At 38.0% G+C, this 19,138-nt stretch overlaps 1 protein-coding gene across 1 annotated transcript; it reads left to right on the top strand.

The window, feature by feature from the left end:
- Positions 1 to 159: 159 nt before the first annotated feature.
- grem2a (gremlin 2, DAN family BMP antagonist a) lies at positions 160 to 19,101 on the top strand. Its single transcript, XM_051866863.1, has 2 exons — positions 160 to 2,154; positions 15,493 to 19,101. Exon 2 carries the CDS (start codon positions 15,494 to 15,496, stop codon positions 16,073 to 16,075), a length of 582 nt encoding a protein of 193 aa, XP_051722823.1. The 5' UTR covers positions 160 to 2,154; position 15,493; the 3' UTR covers positions 16,076 to 19,101.
- Positions 19,102 to 19,138: the final 37 nt, after the last annotated feature.

Here is a 19,138-nt window from a genome sequence, read left to right as displayed (position 1 = left end):
AAACATAAAGTACTGTTTATGTCATTTGTATCTGTTTTATTGTATTTATCTATGCTTGTAATTTGTTTATTTTCTATGGAGATTCACTCACCTACAAAATCACCCCAATCATTCTAGAATGTCATTTGGTGAAATTTCACAATATATATATTGCAGAAAAACAAAATATTGCAATGTCGGTTTTTTCCAATATCGTGCAGCACTAATATCGGTTATGGAGCAAGGTAGTAATTAGAATTATTATTATATTAAATAATATGAATATTTTTACAATTCAATTGTAAAATAACACCGTAACATCAAATTGAAAGTCTTATACTTTTTTCCCTTTTTTAGCTTATGGTAATTCTGATAATTTGCATTTTAGCTACTTTGATCTGCATATAAATCAATTTTAAATTTAATTATCATACTTGCAGTTTGCATGACTTCATATACTACATTACATTTTCAGTTAACTTTTTTTAATTAACTTTTTTTTAAAGAAAAAAAAAATCACAATCTAATTAATCCAATCTTAATGCTGGAAAAATAAGTGCTTGCTCATTGTCAGCTGCCCACATGCATAATTTGCTTATTGCTGTTACTTTTTTAACCACTAGAGGGCAATGACTCCATCCACCAGGTCATTTTCTTGAAGAGTCTTTGAGTTACTGTTTGTATTTGATTATTTGGTCAGTTTGGTGAGAACAGCACTAAATCTTGAGGTCCAAACTAACCGATCCAACACTAACAGTCAGCTCTGAGCAGAACAATCTAGATTGCTGCTATCAATACAATGAGGAATTTACCATGACATCTGAGTACTTTAGCTTCTTTAGTTTCAACCAAAACATGAGTGTATATGTGTGTCTGATCATTGTGTAAAATGTGTTTTTGGGTGTTTTCATATGTTTTTCGCATTAGTTATCTGGAATTTGTGTGTGTGTGTGTGTGTGTGTGTGTGTGTGTGTGTGTGTGTGTGTGTGTGTGTGTGTGTGTTTGAGAGAAAAATAAAGGGAACAAAAGAGGGATGTTATTCTTATTGTGGTCAAATAGAGATGAGTTTAAAACCACACAAACAACAGAATGGGAGAACGAATGACAGAATAAGCAAAGAAAACAAAAGGAGAACAGTCAGTACTGTATAACATCCCAAGCCAAGATTTATGGGTACACACATTTCAACTTAAAAATGATAAACTGTAGAGTGAATGATTAACGATTTTGCGTCTGAAAGCTTTTGTCTTTTTTAGGCCACATAACACATCTGCTTTGTCTTGCCTTGATGTGTTGTCAAAACTTGTTTATAAAACCATTTTGCATTTGGAAAGACACTTGAGAAAAACCTTCAGGCGGGACCTCAAAGCCACAGTGAAAATTTCCAAAATGTTCCAGAAACCGAGCCCACACTTTTTTGATTGAACCAATATAAATATATATATAAAAATGATCATCTGGATCAAACTTATTGGTTTATTGATGTATTTTCTGTATTTACAGAGATTTCTCACTGTAAAACTGCAACTGTGAGCATGTTGACTGCAGCAGTCGAGAGGGACGGGGTTAAACTAGGGATGCAAACTGCAGTTCAGGGAGCGAGAGAGGCAGAGAAACTGAAGAGAGAGAGACAATATGTTTTCAGGACTGGTTGATTAACAGTGGACTTCTGGGGGAGGTATCAGAGAGTGCTAGACCGAAAGAGAGAGAGAGAGAGAGAGAGAGAGAGAGGTGTAGATGAATTATTCTGTAACTTGTGAGCAACTGATGATTTTCTTTCTGCTCTCTTCACACTCACACACTTCTCTTTGGAGAGCCACTGGGATGTGACAGTAAATCAGGGAGAAGATGATTCAAAGACTCACCGGGAAGGACTCAGAGAAACAGAATGCGAGCTGGATGCCACATAAATGAGTGAAACTGGTGAACTATGAGCCATAAAGCGTGACCGCTTCAGTTTGGCCTCTGTAGAGCTGGACTCAAACGGTGGAGACGCACACGGCACGAATTTCAGGAACACTTCGAGAAACGTTCTGTACTTCTGATGGATATCCACACTGATTCTCTACATCTGGAGCTCTGAGCCTTGACCGATCTCTGACCTGCTGCTTGACCTTTGACCGCTGAGTGACCTGTTCGGGAATCACAGCAGTAAAACGTGACTCTGGACTCCAGGTACAGTCTAAAAAGGAGATTCTTTAATGATTTTATTAGTTCTATTTCAAATAAAATCTACATTTTTAAAAATAGTTTTCAAATGTGAGTTTTCGCAAAAATGTGGATCCCAGAATGGTTCTTGGCTGCGAAATGGCATTTTCGCAGCCAAGAACCATTCTGGGATCCACAATGAACCTTTCAGTAAACAGTCTTCAAAAAAAAAAAAACAAAAAAAAAAACATTTTTTTCTTAGTGTGAATTTTAGTAATCTGAAGAAACTTTTTCCACTATAAAGAACCTTTTGCCTTTTGTGCATGTTAAATGTGGATTTGATTCCAATAAAGAAACTTTTTAAGAGTGTAAGAAACCATTTTATGCTGGATTTTATAGTTCTTCATAGAACCTTAAAAGCATTAAGAGTTCTAATTAGAAAATAAGAGGGTTCTGCTACTGTAACAATCCTAAAAAACCTGGCGCTTTTAGAACCAATTCCTAGTCTAAATCAACTACTGATGTTGTATTATTTTGTATTGACACTTTTGTATGTAGTTCTTCATGATGCAGGTCATCCAACCATAATATAATGAAACTGATACTGTTCACTTTTGAAGAACTGCTATTGAGAGCAGGGGTTGAGAAAGCGAGTCTGACAGTGAATGTTTATTGATGGGGACATGTGCATGAGAGAGAGCGTGTGAGGTTGTGTGACAGTATTGGCTTCAGTCCTGCTCATGCATGTGTGTTTGCGACTGAAATGCATAATTGGCATTATAAAAGAAGTCCATGGAAAAGGATCAGCCGCAACTCAGTTCAAAGTGGTGACTGCCCCTCAGAGCGCATTAAACAAAGCGGATTTGAGCCTGACAGCCTTTGAGTTTCCCAGTGACCTTCTAATTCCCCACCAATCCTTGATAAATCAATACTATAAAAAATGATGGCAATGTGTGTGCCTTGAGGGCTAGAGTACAGTTAGGATTTAGATAAGGTTTTAACCTTTGGTTAATATCAGGGGAGGTTAGGATTTGTTTGTTGTAATTGTAATTATCATACATTAACAGCAGTAGATGTGAATGGGAAATACACTTGACTGTGTGTTGTGTGTGTGTTTGAGGGAGCTGAAGTCAGACTCAAAGCATTATGTGATGACAGCCATCAGAGAATTCAGTCATTGATATGGTTGAACTGCTCAACCACACTTTAAACCTCAGCTATGTATTGTAACATGAGCCTGACCCAACAGTCCTAAACCACAGATATTCCATCTACTCTCACTGATCTAGATACCCATTTACCACATGGTGACAAATCACACCATTGAAGCACTTCATACTGTACCCTTAGCTTGGCTATAGCTGAACTCTAATCTGGATAGATTAATTTGGAGTTTAGAAACCTTATTGTATTACTTATACTTTTATTTACACAGTAATTTGGTACACAGTAATTTAACAGGTGACATTCATGTTCTTGTGTTTAGCACTTTATGTTCTATTGTTGTGGTGTGGAACGTCTTTGTACAAGACAATTAAAGGGTTAGTTCACCCAAAAATGAAAATTGTGTCATTAATTACTCACCCTCATGTCGTTTCACACCCGTAAGACCTTTGTTCATCTTCGGAACACAAATTAAGATATTTTTCATAAAATCTGATGGCTCAGTGAGGCCTGCATTGCCAACAAAACAATTAACACTTTCAAATGGCCAGAAAGGCACTAAAAACAAATTTAAAACAGTTCGTGTGATTACAGTGGTTCAACCTTAATGTTATGAAGCAACGAGAATACTTTTTGTGCGCCAAAAAAACAAAAAAACACTTTATGACTATCTAGTGATGGGCGATTTCAAAACCCTGCTTCATGAAGCTTTGTGAATCTTTTGTTTCGAATCAGGGATTCAGAGCGCCAAAGTCACATGATTTCAGTAAATGAGGCTTCGTTACGTGATAAGTGTTATGAAATTTCAATGGTTCACCACTGGGGGCGTGACCTTGGCAGTTTGTTATTCAAAGTGTTCATTGTCTTGCTGTCAATGCAGGCCTCACTGAGCTATCGGATTTTATGAAAAATATCTTAATTTGTGTTCGCATGATGAACGAAGGTCTTACGGGTGTGGAACGACATGCGGGTGAGTAATTAATGACAGAATTTTCATTTTTGGGAGAACTAACCCTTTAAAGGTAGGGTAGGCAGTTTTTTTTTAATAAACACTTTTTGTTATTCTGGTTGAAACTCTCTTCACATCCTCATAGCAATCAATAGTAGAAGTGGCCTAAATATTAAAAAAAATGTCATCTGTGGAAGTCTCAGGACCAAAAAATGTTCGTCTAATCAGTGCATTCGGTCCGAAATGCAATGATATGATGTCCTACCTGCCCGTCAGCATATGTATTTCCATACCTCCGTGCACCCTGCTCGTGCAGACATCACGTCATCTGAGCATTCCAAAGCGTACCAAACAAACAGTAGGCCACCTTTAACAGTTCCTCCTGAACAAAAGCAACAAGTTTATGCTGCTTTCACGACATGTCATAACCGTAATTTAGATATGGCAACCTGTGACGTTCTACCCGGAGCTGGTCATGTCCTCAGACTCGGATTTGTGCGTTTCTGTGTCAACACTATCAACGTTGAAATGAAACTGCAGCAGTCAGGTGGTACAAGTAAGGGCTCTATAAGTTGTTTACGCTCTTTATTATTGTAATGTTATGTGCTTTGAGATATGAGGTAATTAAACGGCATCTCTTATGACGCTTTGCTGAATCGACTCTGGCTGTGCGCATCCTGCACGTTCATGTGTTTTAGAGGAGGCCTGGCTTTGGAGAGCTCTCTGAAGGGAGGGTGGGATCTAATGCTTTCAAAATTAGCATGCTATTGCTAGCCGCTCCAAAATTTACCATCTTTTAAGCCTGGCTCACACTACAGGAGTTTTCAAATCCTAACCGAATATGAAATCTGATTGCAGCACACACATAAGGAGAATCTTCACAGATTTTATTCTCACAAATCTCAAACATGCGCACACTACAAGATTTGAAATTTGTAGCACACACTATAGGATATTATTAAGATTATCATACCCAGAAGAGCACCTCACGTGATTTCATTGGGAAGCGGATGTAAATATATTCGTCACTGACACGAACAGGTATGTTTACATTTGCTAGCAGCTTTCTACACTCACCCGGTATGTTCAAAACCATAGCGATTTCTCCTCAGCTTTTCTCTTTGTCCGTATGGTTGTGTCATGTTTTTGCAGATGCGTTATTCAAGGAGTTGTGTTGTTGCAACACTTCAACGCACCGTTCCGCCATCTCCACTGTCCAACGGACCCATACAGCAGCTGGTTTCACGGTCGCAATTTCAAAAGTGCTCTCATTCACTTCTCTCATTGGCTGTTGTTAAAGAACTGACGTAATCTTCCCGATTTAAAATCCTAAATATCAAACATGTTTGATATGATCGGGGCAGCCCTGATTTGTGTGACAGCAGATCTGTGAACGCCTCACATTACCAGATAATCTGCGCCGAACATCGGAGCCGATCGAGGTCCTCGACAAGATTTTTTTCTCCGATTCTCGGGAGGGGAAAATCATAAAGGCACAAATCGGCCTAAAACTCCTGTAGTATAAAAACATCTCTCTCTCTCTCTCTCTCTCTCTCTCTCTCTCTCTCTCTCTCTCTCTCTCTCTCTCTCGTATTATATGATTCCCCCCCACATCCACCACCCGCTCGTCTGTAAATATTTCTGGGGTGACTACATATAGATGTTTTCAAAACAGCCGAAATTGGAAATAATATTAGAAGCACCTTTTGACAGCTTGTCATGTGGTGGAGTTTAATTCATGTTGCCATTTCAAGGTGTTTACTCAGGAATGCACCTCGCAACTTTAGTGATTGGTGGGCGAAACCTCGTATTATCTCAATTGTCTAGTTTCTATATAGAGATATGTGCCCACCGGTCACTAAAGTTGTCATTTACAGAAAACATACATTTAAAATCGCAGACATTTGTACAGTATGTTAAAATGAAATTATTCAAATTAAAGATGTCTCTGGAACAAATCTGAGCATTAATGGTTTTAGACATGACTTTAGGGCAGGTGTAGTCTTGATGTTTAAATTGCATGAAAATGTTTCTTTAATCAGAAATTATACCTTCTGCACATACGACTTTCCATCTTTTTGTGTGATGGCATGGGGGCTGGATTTGAAGAAATGAATTTGACATTAAGATTTTCTTTTTTCAGAACTGTGTGTAATGCTAATTTCAAGCTGAAGTGTTTTTTTTTTCTTCATTAAAATACATTCTTCTATCCTAGCTTAAACGAAAATGAAAATTCTGTCATCATTTACTCACCCTCAAGTTGTTCCGATTTCCAAACCTGTATGATTTTCTTTCTTCTGCTTAACACAAAAGAAGATATTTTGAAGAATGTTGGTAACCAAACAGTCGATAGTCTCCATTGACTTCCATTGTATTTTTTTTTTCTTCTCCATACTATGGTAGTCAGTGGTGCCCTTCAACTGTTTGGAAAGAAAGAAAGAAATTCATACAGGTTTAGAACAACTTGATGGTGAGTAAATGATGACAGAATTTTCATTTTTGGGTGAACTATCACTTTAATATGGCACATGAGCCCCATGTAGGTTAAGTCCCCTCAAAAGTGTGAACACCTCGAGACAATCAAAACATTGTTCTGTTTGATGGGGACCTGTTTGGGGAAATTTGTTCAAATGCAATCATTATTTTTGGAAACACACTTCAGCGTGCGTGTGTAAATTGCATAAATATGTTGTAAAGAGATTTTCTTGTGGCAGAGGGAGGTACATAATTGCTGTGATGATAACTCCTGTCAAATTCATAATTTTGTGGCGCCAGTTAGTGTTTATGTGTGCGATGATGTTTAATGTGTGTATGGGTGTGAGATAGAGAAAGAGCTTCATGGTTTGACAATGTGGCTTCGTGTAACTGTTGTTTTGGGTTGGAGATGTGGAAGTGTGAGGGAAGGCTCGCTGTGGGTTTTGACAGTGGTTGGTCAAATGCTGGTATCACTGGCTGTGTCGGAGTGCATGCTGGCTTCTGCTCAATGAGAGATGCTGGTACTTGCGGTTTGGTTGTTTTACGCTACGCTGCTTCTCTTACATAAGCTATTTGTCTGAAACTGTTTTTAGCAGCTGTGGAAACAGGATTTGTAAGAAAGTTTCAGTGTAAAATATCAGTTTTAGGGTAAAACACAGGAAATGAGAAAGAGGCTTAATGTATCTAAACAGTCAAATTATATATTTCTTCATTTTTTTCCCATTGTCATGTACAATATGAAAATTTTATTCCATGAGCATTGTGAAATGCTAAACATTGCCAGGATTTTTCAAGATTTAACAGTAATGGCTAGGCCATTTGTGGCTTAGAGGGAAGCACTGTCACCTCCACAGCAAGAAGGCCCCAGGTTTGAATCCCAGCTGAGCCAGGAGTTTGCATGTTTTCCCCATGTCTGTGTGGCTTTCCTCTGGATGCTCTGGTTTCCCCTACAATCAAAAGACCTGCAGCATAGGTGAACTGGAGATGCTAAATTGGTGGTTGTGTGATTGTGAGTTAGTGATGAGTTCATTTTGAACGAATCATTAATATGACTCGGAAACCATGAGTTGTCAGAGAGTAATTTGTTCATTTTGTGTTGACCACGCATGTGCAACATCCCATAGGTTCTGTACAAGGAACAGAAATGATTAACTTTTACAGTTACGTGATGCATTTCTTTACAGTTACGTGATGCATTTCTGGTCTCAAATTTTTAGTTCATTTTGTTCACTTCGGCATCATGAGATGGTTCTTTCCATAACTCGTGAGGAACGAACGACTCAGACCCGAAGACTCGAGAGGTGAGCTAATAATTTCGGTTTCCGGTACAGACTGCTTCAGCCTATAGGGATGTGACGTGACAAAAGAATGAATGATTCGGATCAGGAGGTGAGGTGAACTAACAGACTGCATAGCCTCAAGTCCCAGCTAAGCAATGAATTAATTTCTGTTTCTCATAATTTGGCCTTGGCTGCATTATAGTTTTTTTTCCCTATTCTAAATATGATCAACATTTGCACAAGTTGATGTGTTGGGGAATTTGGATATTAACATGTAACATTTCAATTATATTCTGCTGAAGTGAACAAAATGAACTAAATGACTCGACTAAATGACTGTTCATTTTGCTGAACGAGACTCAAAGATCCGAGTCAGTAAAATGATCCGAACTTCCCATCATTATTGTGAATGTGTCTGTGTGTGAGCCCTGTGATGGACTGGCCATCTGTCCACTTCCTGTGGCTCGAGATGCTGGCTTCAAGCTCCAGCCCTCCCATGATCCTACAGAGATTAAACGGTTTGGAGAATGGATGGGTAAATGGCTAGGCCATTTTCAACAAAATACTGTAAAAAGTTATTGTAGCACAGTATTATTTGATTTTTTTCCTGGCACCTTATTTACTAGTAATTAATTTCCTTAATTAATTTTCTGCTTATTGATGTGATTGACTCTTAATTCTGATGATAATAATATTTTATAAACTATTGAGCACATGAGCTGAGTGGTTATCTCTGGTAAACGTTCAGTATGATATGTAAATCACAAACAGTTTTAGTCTAACTTGTGTTCATTTGTTCAAAACACATTAACTTGAAATGCTAAAAATGTTTTAGCATATGTGGAAATTAACATTGACCATGATTAATAAATGCTGTAAAAGTATTTTTTATTATTATTTTGTGTTAGCTATTGAACCTAAACAATTTTTTTGTATTATTATTTTTTATTTAAAGCGTTCACAGTTGCCACATAATTTTAAGTTCAGAAAATTAACTGCATGATTTATTCATGCCCCAGTGTATGCTGGTAAATCCCAGGACATTACTGTGGCTATCATACTATTATAATAAACAAATAAACAAAAGGTACCTGCTATATCACTGTGAAGTCAAAGTATACAGTTCAATTATTATAAAGTGTAGAAATACAAGAATAAGAATGACAGTTAATGCACAGCAACTGCATACGTTTATGCTGTAAATCCACACAATTTTTACAGTGTGGATGATCTGTCGTTGACTTTCTCACATACACAGACAGATGGGAGAGAGATTGAAGGTTATGTGTTTATTTTCTTGCATATGTTCCAACTAGACACTGTCATTATCTCCAAACCACAATTTTTCTCAGGGGAGATTTATGGCCCCTCTGTCTGTGTACATCTATGTGTGTGTGTGTGTGTGTGTGTGTTTCACTTTCTCTTCCAAAGATCTGAAATCAGTTTCAGGTATGGACAAGTGAGCTCGGTGATGTTTGTGTATATATGTCACATCCCTCTGAGTCACTGTCACATCCCAGCATTCCCTGTTTCTTCACACATAATCTTAAGCTACCAGTAAACTAAACCCTCTAGTCAGCCTGTGGTCATCTGAAGGAGAGAAACCCAAGACTGCTAAACTTTCCACATCCTGATCTAATAACGTTCACATGGTGCTCTCCCCACTGTTTACATGTCCCCTGCATATCTCACCACCGGCATAAGCAAAGCCCTCATTATTTAACCCTGCCTCAGCAGAGACATAAAGGCCACTTCCTCGTAACCTCATGGCTTCTGTAGCGTTCCCTTTTGATGGGCGGCCCTGTTTATTTGCATGAGCATTCTGAGACTGGTGTAAAAGTAAACAGCATTAATGGCTGCCAGCGACACTGACGGAGGGAGATACGGATGATTAATCCATTCCATTCTGCCGCCGTGTGAGTCACAGTTAACTGTAGCCTCAGAAGTAGCCAATTCTCGCCAGTAACGCAGATTTATGGAGCTTAAAGGGACAGTTCAACCAAAATATAAAAATTAATCCATGCTCATCCTCATGTTGTTTCAAAAAAAGAAATTCTGAAGACTGTGCTGGTCGCTCTTTTTGCAGTTACAATGAATGGGCACTGACACTTTAAAAAGGTTTAAAAAGGAGCTTTTCAAGTTTTAAAAAGAAGCAAAAGCTCCATTAAACTTCATGAAAGTGGTCTATATGACTTGTGTGCTATATTTGATGTCTCCTGAAGTCATGATAGCTTTTTGTGAGGAATGGACTGAAATTTTATTCAAACTTGAACTTGAGAATCAGATCAGTTCCATTTGTGAATGAAACACTCAGACTGGTTTGGTGAACCATATTAATGATTCAAACACACACACACACACACACACACACACACACACACACACAAAAGAACCATTTGTTCATGATTTAGACATCCCGCTCTCGAACTGTCATGAATATGCAAATGAATGTCAATTTTCAGTAAATAACAACTTAAAATTCAGTCTGCTTATCACACAAAGCTATATTTTGGCTTCAGAAGACTTCAGAATACGGTGCTTTGAATCATTTTTTTAATTCTAAAAAGCTTCAGTCCTTTTTGGAGAAAAGAAAGTCATACACATTTGGAATGACACAAGGGTGAGTAAATGATAAATTTTAATTTTTTAATTCCTTAAATCGATTCAAAAGAACCTCTTTTTGATACGTTTTTGAAGAAAGTTAATGTTTAAAGATAAATCTGACTGAGCAGGATTGCGTTATGTCTTTGCATGTATGTTTTCTACCTTTTGGAGAAAGATTCACACATTTTCTTGACTTGAATGTTGCTTAACTTTTTTTTAATCATGTGAAAAGGATGTAATAGTTCTTTATGTAACTTTCTGGTGTTGTTTAGCTCCAGATTTTCTGTGAGCTCTTCTGATTGGTCTGTCCTGAAAAACATCCATATCCCCTAACAAAGCCTTTGGGACATAAAAACAAATCTAGTGAAAGACACCATCTTTTAAATATATGAAATACAACTGTGCTTTATTCCCAATCTACCCAGCAGACAAGATGAAAGAGGATGCTGGCCATGAGAAGGGAGAGAGCATGAATGAAACAATGCCAGTGGTTGTAAAGTATCTGAAATGTCAGAGGTTATCAGAGGGTTATCTAAAGCAAAACTGACAGAGGGCGCCATGATAGATAGAGTTTAACTTTATCAGCATTACATAAGAACCACTCTGCTTTTTAAGAATAGACGAACTGCTGTAAAACTGCACTCGCTGGTTGATTTAACTACAGATAGCAGAAAGTACCATGTTATCACAATGGTTGTATGGATATATCATGATAAGACCATAAATATATACCATGCTAATAACTCATAATAATCATTGCCGTGTCGTATACTCATTCCAATTCACCTACTTATACTATGCCCTAAAAGTATGTACTGTTTTTGTGAAGAAAAAGTACCTTTGAGTGTGTAGCAGAAGAGTAGGCAAGCTTTGGGACATACAACTTTGCATCTTTAATGTCTCTTGGTTATGTGCATCCTGTCACCATTTAAACTGCCCTGTCAATCATCTTGTTACATCCTCCACATTCAGTTTAATTTAATTTCCCACCGCTTTAGAGAGAAATGTAGTCGTATGTTGATCTGCCAGTCGTGTTTTGTGTTTTAAAAGTTAATGACCAAACTTATCTTTATAAAAGTTCACAATGCTGCTGCAAATGAAATATAATGTGGATAACAATGAATAAATATTTTTTCATCAGGTTAGATACTGATTATTAATCACTTAAACCCCTTTATCTAAAGGTGCAAAGGTGCTTTATCTAAAGCGCCATGGAATAATAGCCATTAACTTCCATTCATATGCATGCGAATCCTGGAGACCAGAAATGCAAGCTCATGTCAAGAAGTTTGATATTGGTTAACTCTGACCTTTGAATTTGTGTCACGTGAAGATGTGTGACCAATAGAAGATCGATAAGCCATGACTTGACTTAATAATTTTTTTTTTTGCAGTAAAGTGGAGTAGATTGTATATTTTTACTTTTTGTATTTATTATTATTTATTATATCTTAAATTTAGTCTAACGTCATATCACAAGCGTTGTAGTGTCTGTATACTCACACTACTTCACTTTTTACGGGTTTCCTGCACTACCTCAGTTACGCTGCAACACTGCTATTCCAAAACATGCTGATTGGTGCAGTCTGATTCCTGCAGAAATGACTCTTATGAGCAGATTCTTATTAGCGAATCAAAAGCATACAGCGTGAACAGAGTTGTTTGACTCCCAAATGAATGACTCTTAAGAGTCAGTTCTTTTTAGAGTATGAAATGGTGAGACTGGATTTGGGCAGGAGGATTCCCATTTCCCAGCAAGCTTAGCGACTAATTTTGGTCAGTTAAATGTTACTTAATGTGTCTTTAGAGCAAAATACAGTGCCCTCCACAAATATTGGCACCCTTGGTAAATATGAGCAAAGGTGGCTGTGAAAATAAATCTGCATTGTTTATTCTTTTGATCTTTCATTAAAAAATTAACAAAATTCTAACCTTTCATTTAAGTAAAACAATTGAAAATGGGGGCAAAAACTCATTATGAAATAAATGTTTTTCTCTAGTTCACGTTGACCACAATTATTGGCACCTAATTATTGCAACGTCCGTTTGCCAAGATAACAATTCTGCGTCTTCACCTATAATGCCTGATGAGTTTGGAGAACACCTGACAAGAGATCAGAGACCATTTCTTCATGCAGAATCTCTATAGACCCTTCAGATTCCCAGATCCATGTTGGTGCTTCTTCTCTTCAGTTCACTCCACTCATTTTCTTTAGGGTTCAGGTCAGGGGACTGGGATGGTCATGGCAGAAGCTTCATTTTGTGCTCAGTGACACATTTTTTTGTTGATTCTGATGTTTGTTTTGGATCATTGATGGAAGATCCAACCACGGCCCATTATAAGATTTCTAGCAGAAGCGGTCAGGTTTTGATTTTTATCTGTTAGTATTTGATGATGCCATGAACAAGATGTCCAGGACCTCCAGCAGAAAAATAGGTCCACAACATTAAAGATCCAGCAGTATATTTAACCGTGGGCATGGGGTACTTTTTTACCCCATTTGTGCACCAAACCCATCTGGTGGCAGATTTGTAACATCTTTAGTTGATTGTAACTTCTTTATTATTGCCCTGACGGTGGAAATGGGGATTTTCAATGCATTAGCTATTTTCTTGTAGCCATTTTCTATTTTGTGAAGCTAAACAATCTTTTGCTGCACATCAGAACTATATTCGTTTTAATCATTGTGATGAATGATTAAGGGAATTGAGCCTTTGTGTTTCCTCATGTTTATACTCCTGTGGAACAGGAAGTCATGGCTGTACAATTTCATGTTCATGATCACCCTGGTGTGCTAAATAAATGTAAATATGAATGGGAATATACTTCAGAGATATTTTACACATAAGAATTTCTAGGGGTGCCAATAACTGTGGCCAACATGTATTGGAGAAAATTTCCCCCCACTTTCAATTGTTTTACTTCGATGAAAGGTTAGAATTTTGTGAATTTTTTTAATGAAAGTTCAAAAGGATAAACAATGCAGATTTATTTTTACAGCCGCCTTTGATCATATTTACTAAGGGTGCCAATATTTGTGGAGGGCACTGTAAGTAAATAGAGATATACAAAGTTCTGGCATGAAACTCTAGATGGCGCTGTCTGATAGGTCCTTAACTCATTTGGTAGCGATCACATCATTATCCAAATAGTGCAGCTGATTGGTTGCTGTGGTATCAGCGGCCAATGAGTTTGCTGCTCAGTCATTCAAATATTTGACATTGTTTGCTGTTAGCAGTCTGCAGCGTGCTTTCAGAACCCTCCTCCTTCCCCGGCTCCACCTGTATAGATCTGCTACGGGGTTTATTTCATGTATGTTGTATGTGCAGCAGCGGCATGTCTTACATGCTCACAGCAATGTCTGTGTATGTATTGGCAGGAACAAGTCTCTGTACTTGTTCTGCAGCAGCCGCAATAATCAACAGCAGCAGCAGCATAGCAGATCTATTCCGCCAAGACCGAATACCATTGCCATATCCATTACCATGCAAAGAGTTGTCATGACAGAAATGTGTTTATATGTGTTTATGTTATGTTATGTGTGCTTTGGACAGATTTTGATAATAGAATTTTTGGGGGTTACCATAGTGGCGAATGATCATGTTTTTGGGGAGATTATTATACTTTGAGTCTTATGTCACATAAGTGGGTTAAAGGGTTAGTTCACCCAAAAAGGAAAATTACTCCATGATGATTTCACCCTCAAGCCATCCTAGGTGTATATGACTTTCTTCTTTCAGATGAATACAATTGGAGTTCAAATCTTTATAAGGGCAGTAAATAGAGGATGAGATTTTGAAGCCCCAAAAAAGTGCAACCATCTCTTATAAAAAATAACCACATGAGTCTGGGGGGTTAATAAATGCCTTCTGAAGCAAAGCGATGCATTTGTGTAAGAAAAATATCCATATTTTAAACTTTAAAAACTAAAATAACTAGCTTCCGGCACACAACCGTACGCATTAATTTATGGCAAAAGAGTGAAAGGCCTGACGCATGACGTATTGAAGGTGCAAGTGCAGAGGAGAGAGCAAAACAAAACACCGGTCACGAATTAGAAGTCTAAAATGAGAATTTTTAAAGAGAAATGTCGGAGGATTTCGATATAAGAGAAGAGGAGCTTGAGTTTGTTGCCCAGCCCTATTTGTTTGAACAGTGAGAGGCGTCAAAGCTTACACTACTCCTACATCGCATAAGGGTTTACTCTTTTGGCGTAAGTCGACGTGCATACAGCTGTCTGCTGGAAACCAGTTATTTTAAAACTTTATATATAAATATAATCTAAAATATAAATATGTTATAAAATATATTATAAAATATTTATAAAATATTATAAAAATATAAATATATTTGAATTTTTCTTACACAAATGCATCACTTCGCTTCAGAAGGCCTTTATTAACCCCCCGGAGCTGTGTTTATGTTTTATGATGGATGGTTGCACTTTTTTGGCCTCTATTTACTGCCATTATAAAGCTTGGAAGAGCCAGGAAATTATTTAATATAACTCGATCGAATTCTTCTGAAAGAAGAAAGTCTTTGCTTGAGGGTGAGTAAATCATGGGGTAATTTTCATTTTTGGGTGAACTATCCCTTTAATTGAAAGTGTCATATTTCTTAGTAATAGCCAAAGTACTGATTATTTATTGGCCTTCTATTTATGTTTTATGTGCTAAGTTAATTTAAATCATACAAATTAACCAGTGTTGTCTGATTTCTGAGTAAATGATAGTGAGTAGGTTCTTTCTTAGTGAATCAAACACGTACAGTTTACAATTAACATTATATCAGTATATAACTATTGACTAATCATTCATTTGACAATGTACTGTATACATTTGATTCCGTAAAAGAGGCACTAAAGTTTCTTCCTATTTTGAATCTTTCCTCAGGATGTTCTGGAAGCTGGCAATACCTGCCATTTTGGCATGGACCCTTTTTGTATCCACGGAGACCAAGAAGCCACGCCCTCAAGGTTCCATCCCCTCCCCTTACAAGCTAAAAGGCAATGATTTGTCATCACCATCCCACGCACTAGCATCATTGCCCCAGCACACATCAACACAACGACAGAAGGGTAAACACGACATGCTGTCGTCGAGTCGCGAGGCCCTGGTAGTCACTGAGAGGAAGTACCTGAAGACCGACTGGTGCAAAACACAGCCATTACGTCAGACGGTGAGCTTGGAGGGCTGTCTGAGCCGAACTGTCATCAACCGGTTCTGCTACGGCCAGTGTAACTCTTTCTACATCCCACGCCACCTGACGTCTCAAACCTCACATCGAAGTCGAAAAACATCCACGCCAGACCACCACACTTCATTCCAGTCCTGTGCGTTCTGCCGGCCAAGCCGGATAACCACAGTTACTGTACGGCTTCACTGCCCTGGGCTGCAGCCGCCATACCGGCAACGGAAAGTGCAACGGATCAAGCAGTGCAAATGTGTGTCTGTTAATGTCAATGCTGCGTACTGAGAAGGCACACATACGAAACAATGATTTAGGGTGTTCCTTTTGGAAAAACTGGGGCCGCCCAACAATCAATGTGTGAAACGTGCCAAAGACAACAGCTAATCAGAAGACTGGCCACCTTCATTATGTCTGGACTATACCGCATTACGCTAAACGGGAATGCTTAATAGCTGCCGAGCAGCACAGCAATGGAAACATAGCTGGATTTTTCTTCTTTTCAGACAGATATAAAGAAGCTGAGAGTTCAATTACATACAAGACTGAAACAGTAAATAACATTCTTGTGTTAAATTAACAAGGTTTGACCTTTGACCTCTTGAAAGTTTTCTTTATCATAACATGGAGCGTCTGTATCCCAGCGTTCTCCTGCTTTACCTCAGCAATTCTGATTCTCCATAGAGTGCAACAGTTGGGTTTCAGAAGTAAAAATCCTATTTATTTTTTTCCATAGGGGAATTGATTTTCATACTTTCTAAGCCTTTAAAGGCAAACTGATGTTAATTGATGGTATATGCTTCTGTTGAAGCCATCAGTCGGCATTATTTCAACTTATTTTTTAAATAATCATGTTTAACAGTGTAATTCCTGATGAAAAACTACATTACCCATGATTCTGCAAAAACATTCCACCAATCTAAGGATCAAAATAAACAAACCATGCCAAAATGATAATCTCCCTACATTCTCAAACTACTTAAATATTTGTGTAGGCTATTCCAACGTAAAATACATTCTTTCTATATACATAATTGTAGCAAGGTTAGATGTTCAGGGAAGGAGGCGGGAATCAGTGAACGTTTAAACAACTTAAATATCAAAATAAACAAACACAAAACAAAAGTAATGTGGCAGCCCCACATGGACAACTGCCACATATAAATATAATAAAAAAAAAAAAAACACAACATAAATGGCCCAGGCCTGGTCCTCTTTTGTCCTTCACTGTCATCTCCCCTCTTTTTATCCTTCCAGACCTCCTCCGTGGGACTGGTGTGGCGCGCAGGTGACACTCATTAGCCGCTTTTCTACTGTCGGGCCAGTGCGAGTCAAGGCTTTCAGCGGACCAGGCTAGGCTAATAGCCCCGGACTTGTAGCACCGAGCCCAAAATCATGCTGCATTTCCACCATCGGGCCAGAAGCTCCGCAGCGCTTCACTAAAACCTGCCCGTAACACGCCTCTCTGGAACAACGTCACACAAACCCGTCATTTCTCAAACAAATGGAAGTTTTATCAGAAAAATAATCAGAAAGAAATCAAACTAGCGAGATCCTAAAGTGAACATGATAAAAGCAGGCGTTTGTTGGCATTTTGTTGTTTACTTAAAGATTTGAAAACCCAAGCATCGATGTTTTACCAAATAAATTAATCATAATAAATTCATTTGTGTCAAGATTAAACATTAGTCACAGAAATAAAGTGGTATTTACTGTTATTTCACAAAAAAAAAAGAGGACACACGTACTAATTCAGTCACGTCTGTTTATGTTTATTTGTAGTCATAGGACAGTATGTTTACATCACATTTACAAAGAATGATAATTTCTACAAATTTTCCACCAAAAATACGACCTGAGGAGCTTTAGCACTCTCTCTAGTGACAGTCCCAACAGTTATATTTTCAGTCTGAGAAGCAGAGGAATCCCGAAAAACTGGAGTTGCTTTATTTTATGAAATATGCAGAGCTAAATATGGATATCAGACAGTCCATTGAGACGAGATGTGCTGACAGATAAAATAAATACATGATTGTGATAGCCTATGTATATGATTTGTCTGATTTCTTCAAGCCGTCGTATTTACCATGTTTACTATGGTAATAGCGCACATAGCCTTGGTGATCAGAATCCACATCGGATCACAAACATAAGTTATTTCAAACACTTGCTGCTGTCTGAAAGTGAGTTTTGAGCTAAAATTATTTTAAAAGTCTTTAATGCTGATGTTAGCTGGTAACCTACATGTAATCATCCATGGTGCCTCCGTCTCCACACACAGATAAACTCCGCCTTTGTTCGTAACCATTCCCTCAAGCCCGAGCTGGCCCGTTTTGGACCAAGATATTCAAACCCTGGCCGTTGGCCCCGAAGAAGCCCCGACGAGGCACGATCAAGCCCCGGAAGTGACAGTGGAAACACGACTGGCCCTGGCACGCACTAGCACACCCGCTTTAGGCCCGACAGTGGAAACGCGGCTATTAACACTTGTGCCACCAGCCTCGCTGCATTCCCACGGCTCTCGGCCCCGTGCTGCTTGCCACATTTTTTTTTTTTGCTTCAAATCAAGTTTGTAATGTGATTTACTTCATATGTTGGTTTGGTTCATGCTTACAAGTCTTTAACAAAGATTATTTTAAAATCCCAATGGGAAAAATACTTCTGAAACCCCATTTCAGGGCCACTGAAATAATGTGTAGGCACTGTTGCACTCTATTAGTCTTGATACTTGAGAACAGTGGAAACTGTTTGACCACCATATATCTTCATCTTGTCTTACCTGCCCAGCTGTTGTATGTACCGGCGCTAATGAAGGACAGGAGAAAACATGAAAGGATGCTGGGTGACTGTGGACCTTATCGACACGAAATTGGAGGGGGGTTCGCTATATTTTGAATAAGCAGGCAGTCAGTGGTGGATAAACTATATTTTGACTTGATGCTGCCATTGGCTTTGCTGCATCCTATGGAAATGATGCAGACTTTGATCAAACCTGTAGAGAGTTTGAGCCTTACCGTTGTTATGATTATTCAAAATGTGCACAACATAAACTGAGATTGGTAATGTTAAATCTTTACCTTAAAGTCTAACAGACATGTTCTCATTAATGACAATATTTAACAAAATAGCAAAAATGTGTAGATAAAGGGATTTATGACAAATCAACAATAGAAAATCTATGAATATATATATATATATATATATATATATATATATATATGTAAAATATATAATGAACATCTTCTAAAAAAATAAATATATTATTTCACATTACAATACGACTTTTGCTTTTCAGTATTTTTTTTATCTGCCTCTGTGTTGTTTGTAATTGTCTTCTACAAATTAGGAAAT

This window comes from Ctenopharyngodon idella, chromosome 17 (genome assembly GCF_019924925.1).
Source record: "Ctenopharyngodon idella isolate HZGC_01 chromosome 17, HZGC01, whole genome shotgun sequence".
Lineage (NCBI taxonomy): Eukaryota > Metazoa > Chordata > Actinopteri > Cypriniformes > Xenocyprididae > Ctenopharyngodon > Ctenopharyngodon idella.
The sequence above is the reverse complement of the archived record's forward strand: the minus strand, read 5'-3'. Positions and strand labels throughout refer to the sequence as shown.

What these genes read in the sequence shown, in the direction of transcription:
- grem2a (XM_051866863.1), top strand. Translation starts at nt 15,494, where the DNA reads ATGTTCTGGAAGCTGGCAATACCTGCCATTTTGGCATGGACCCTTTTT.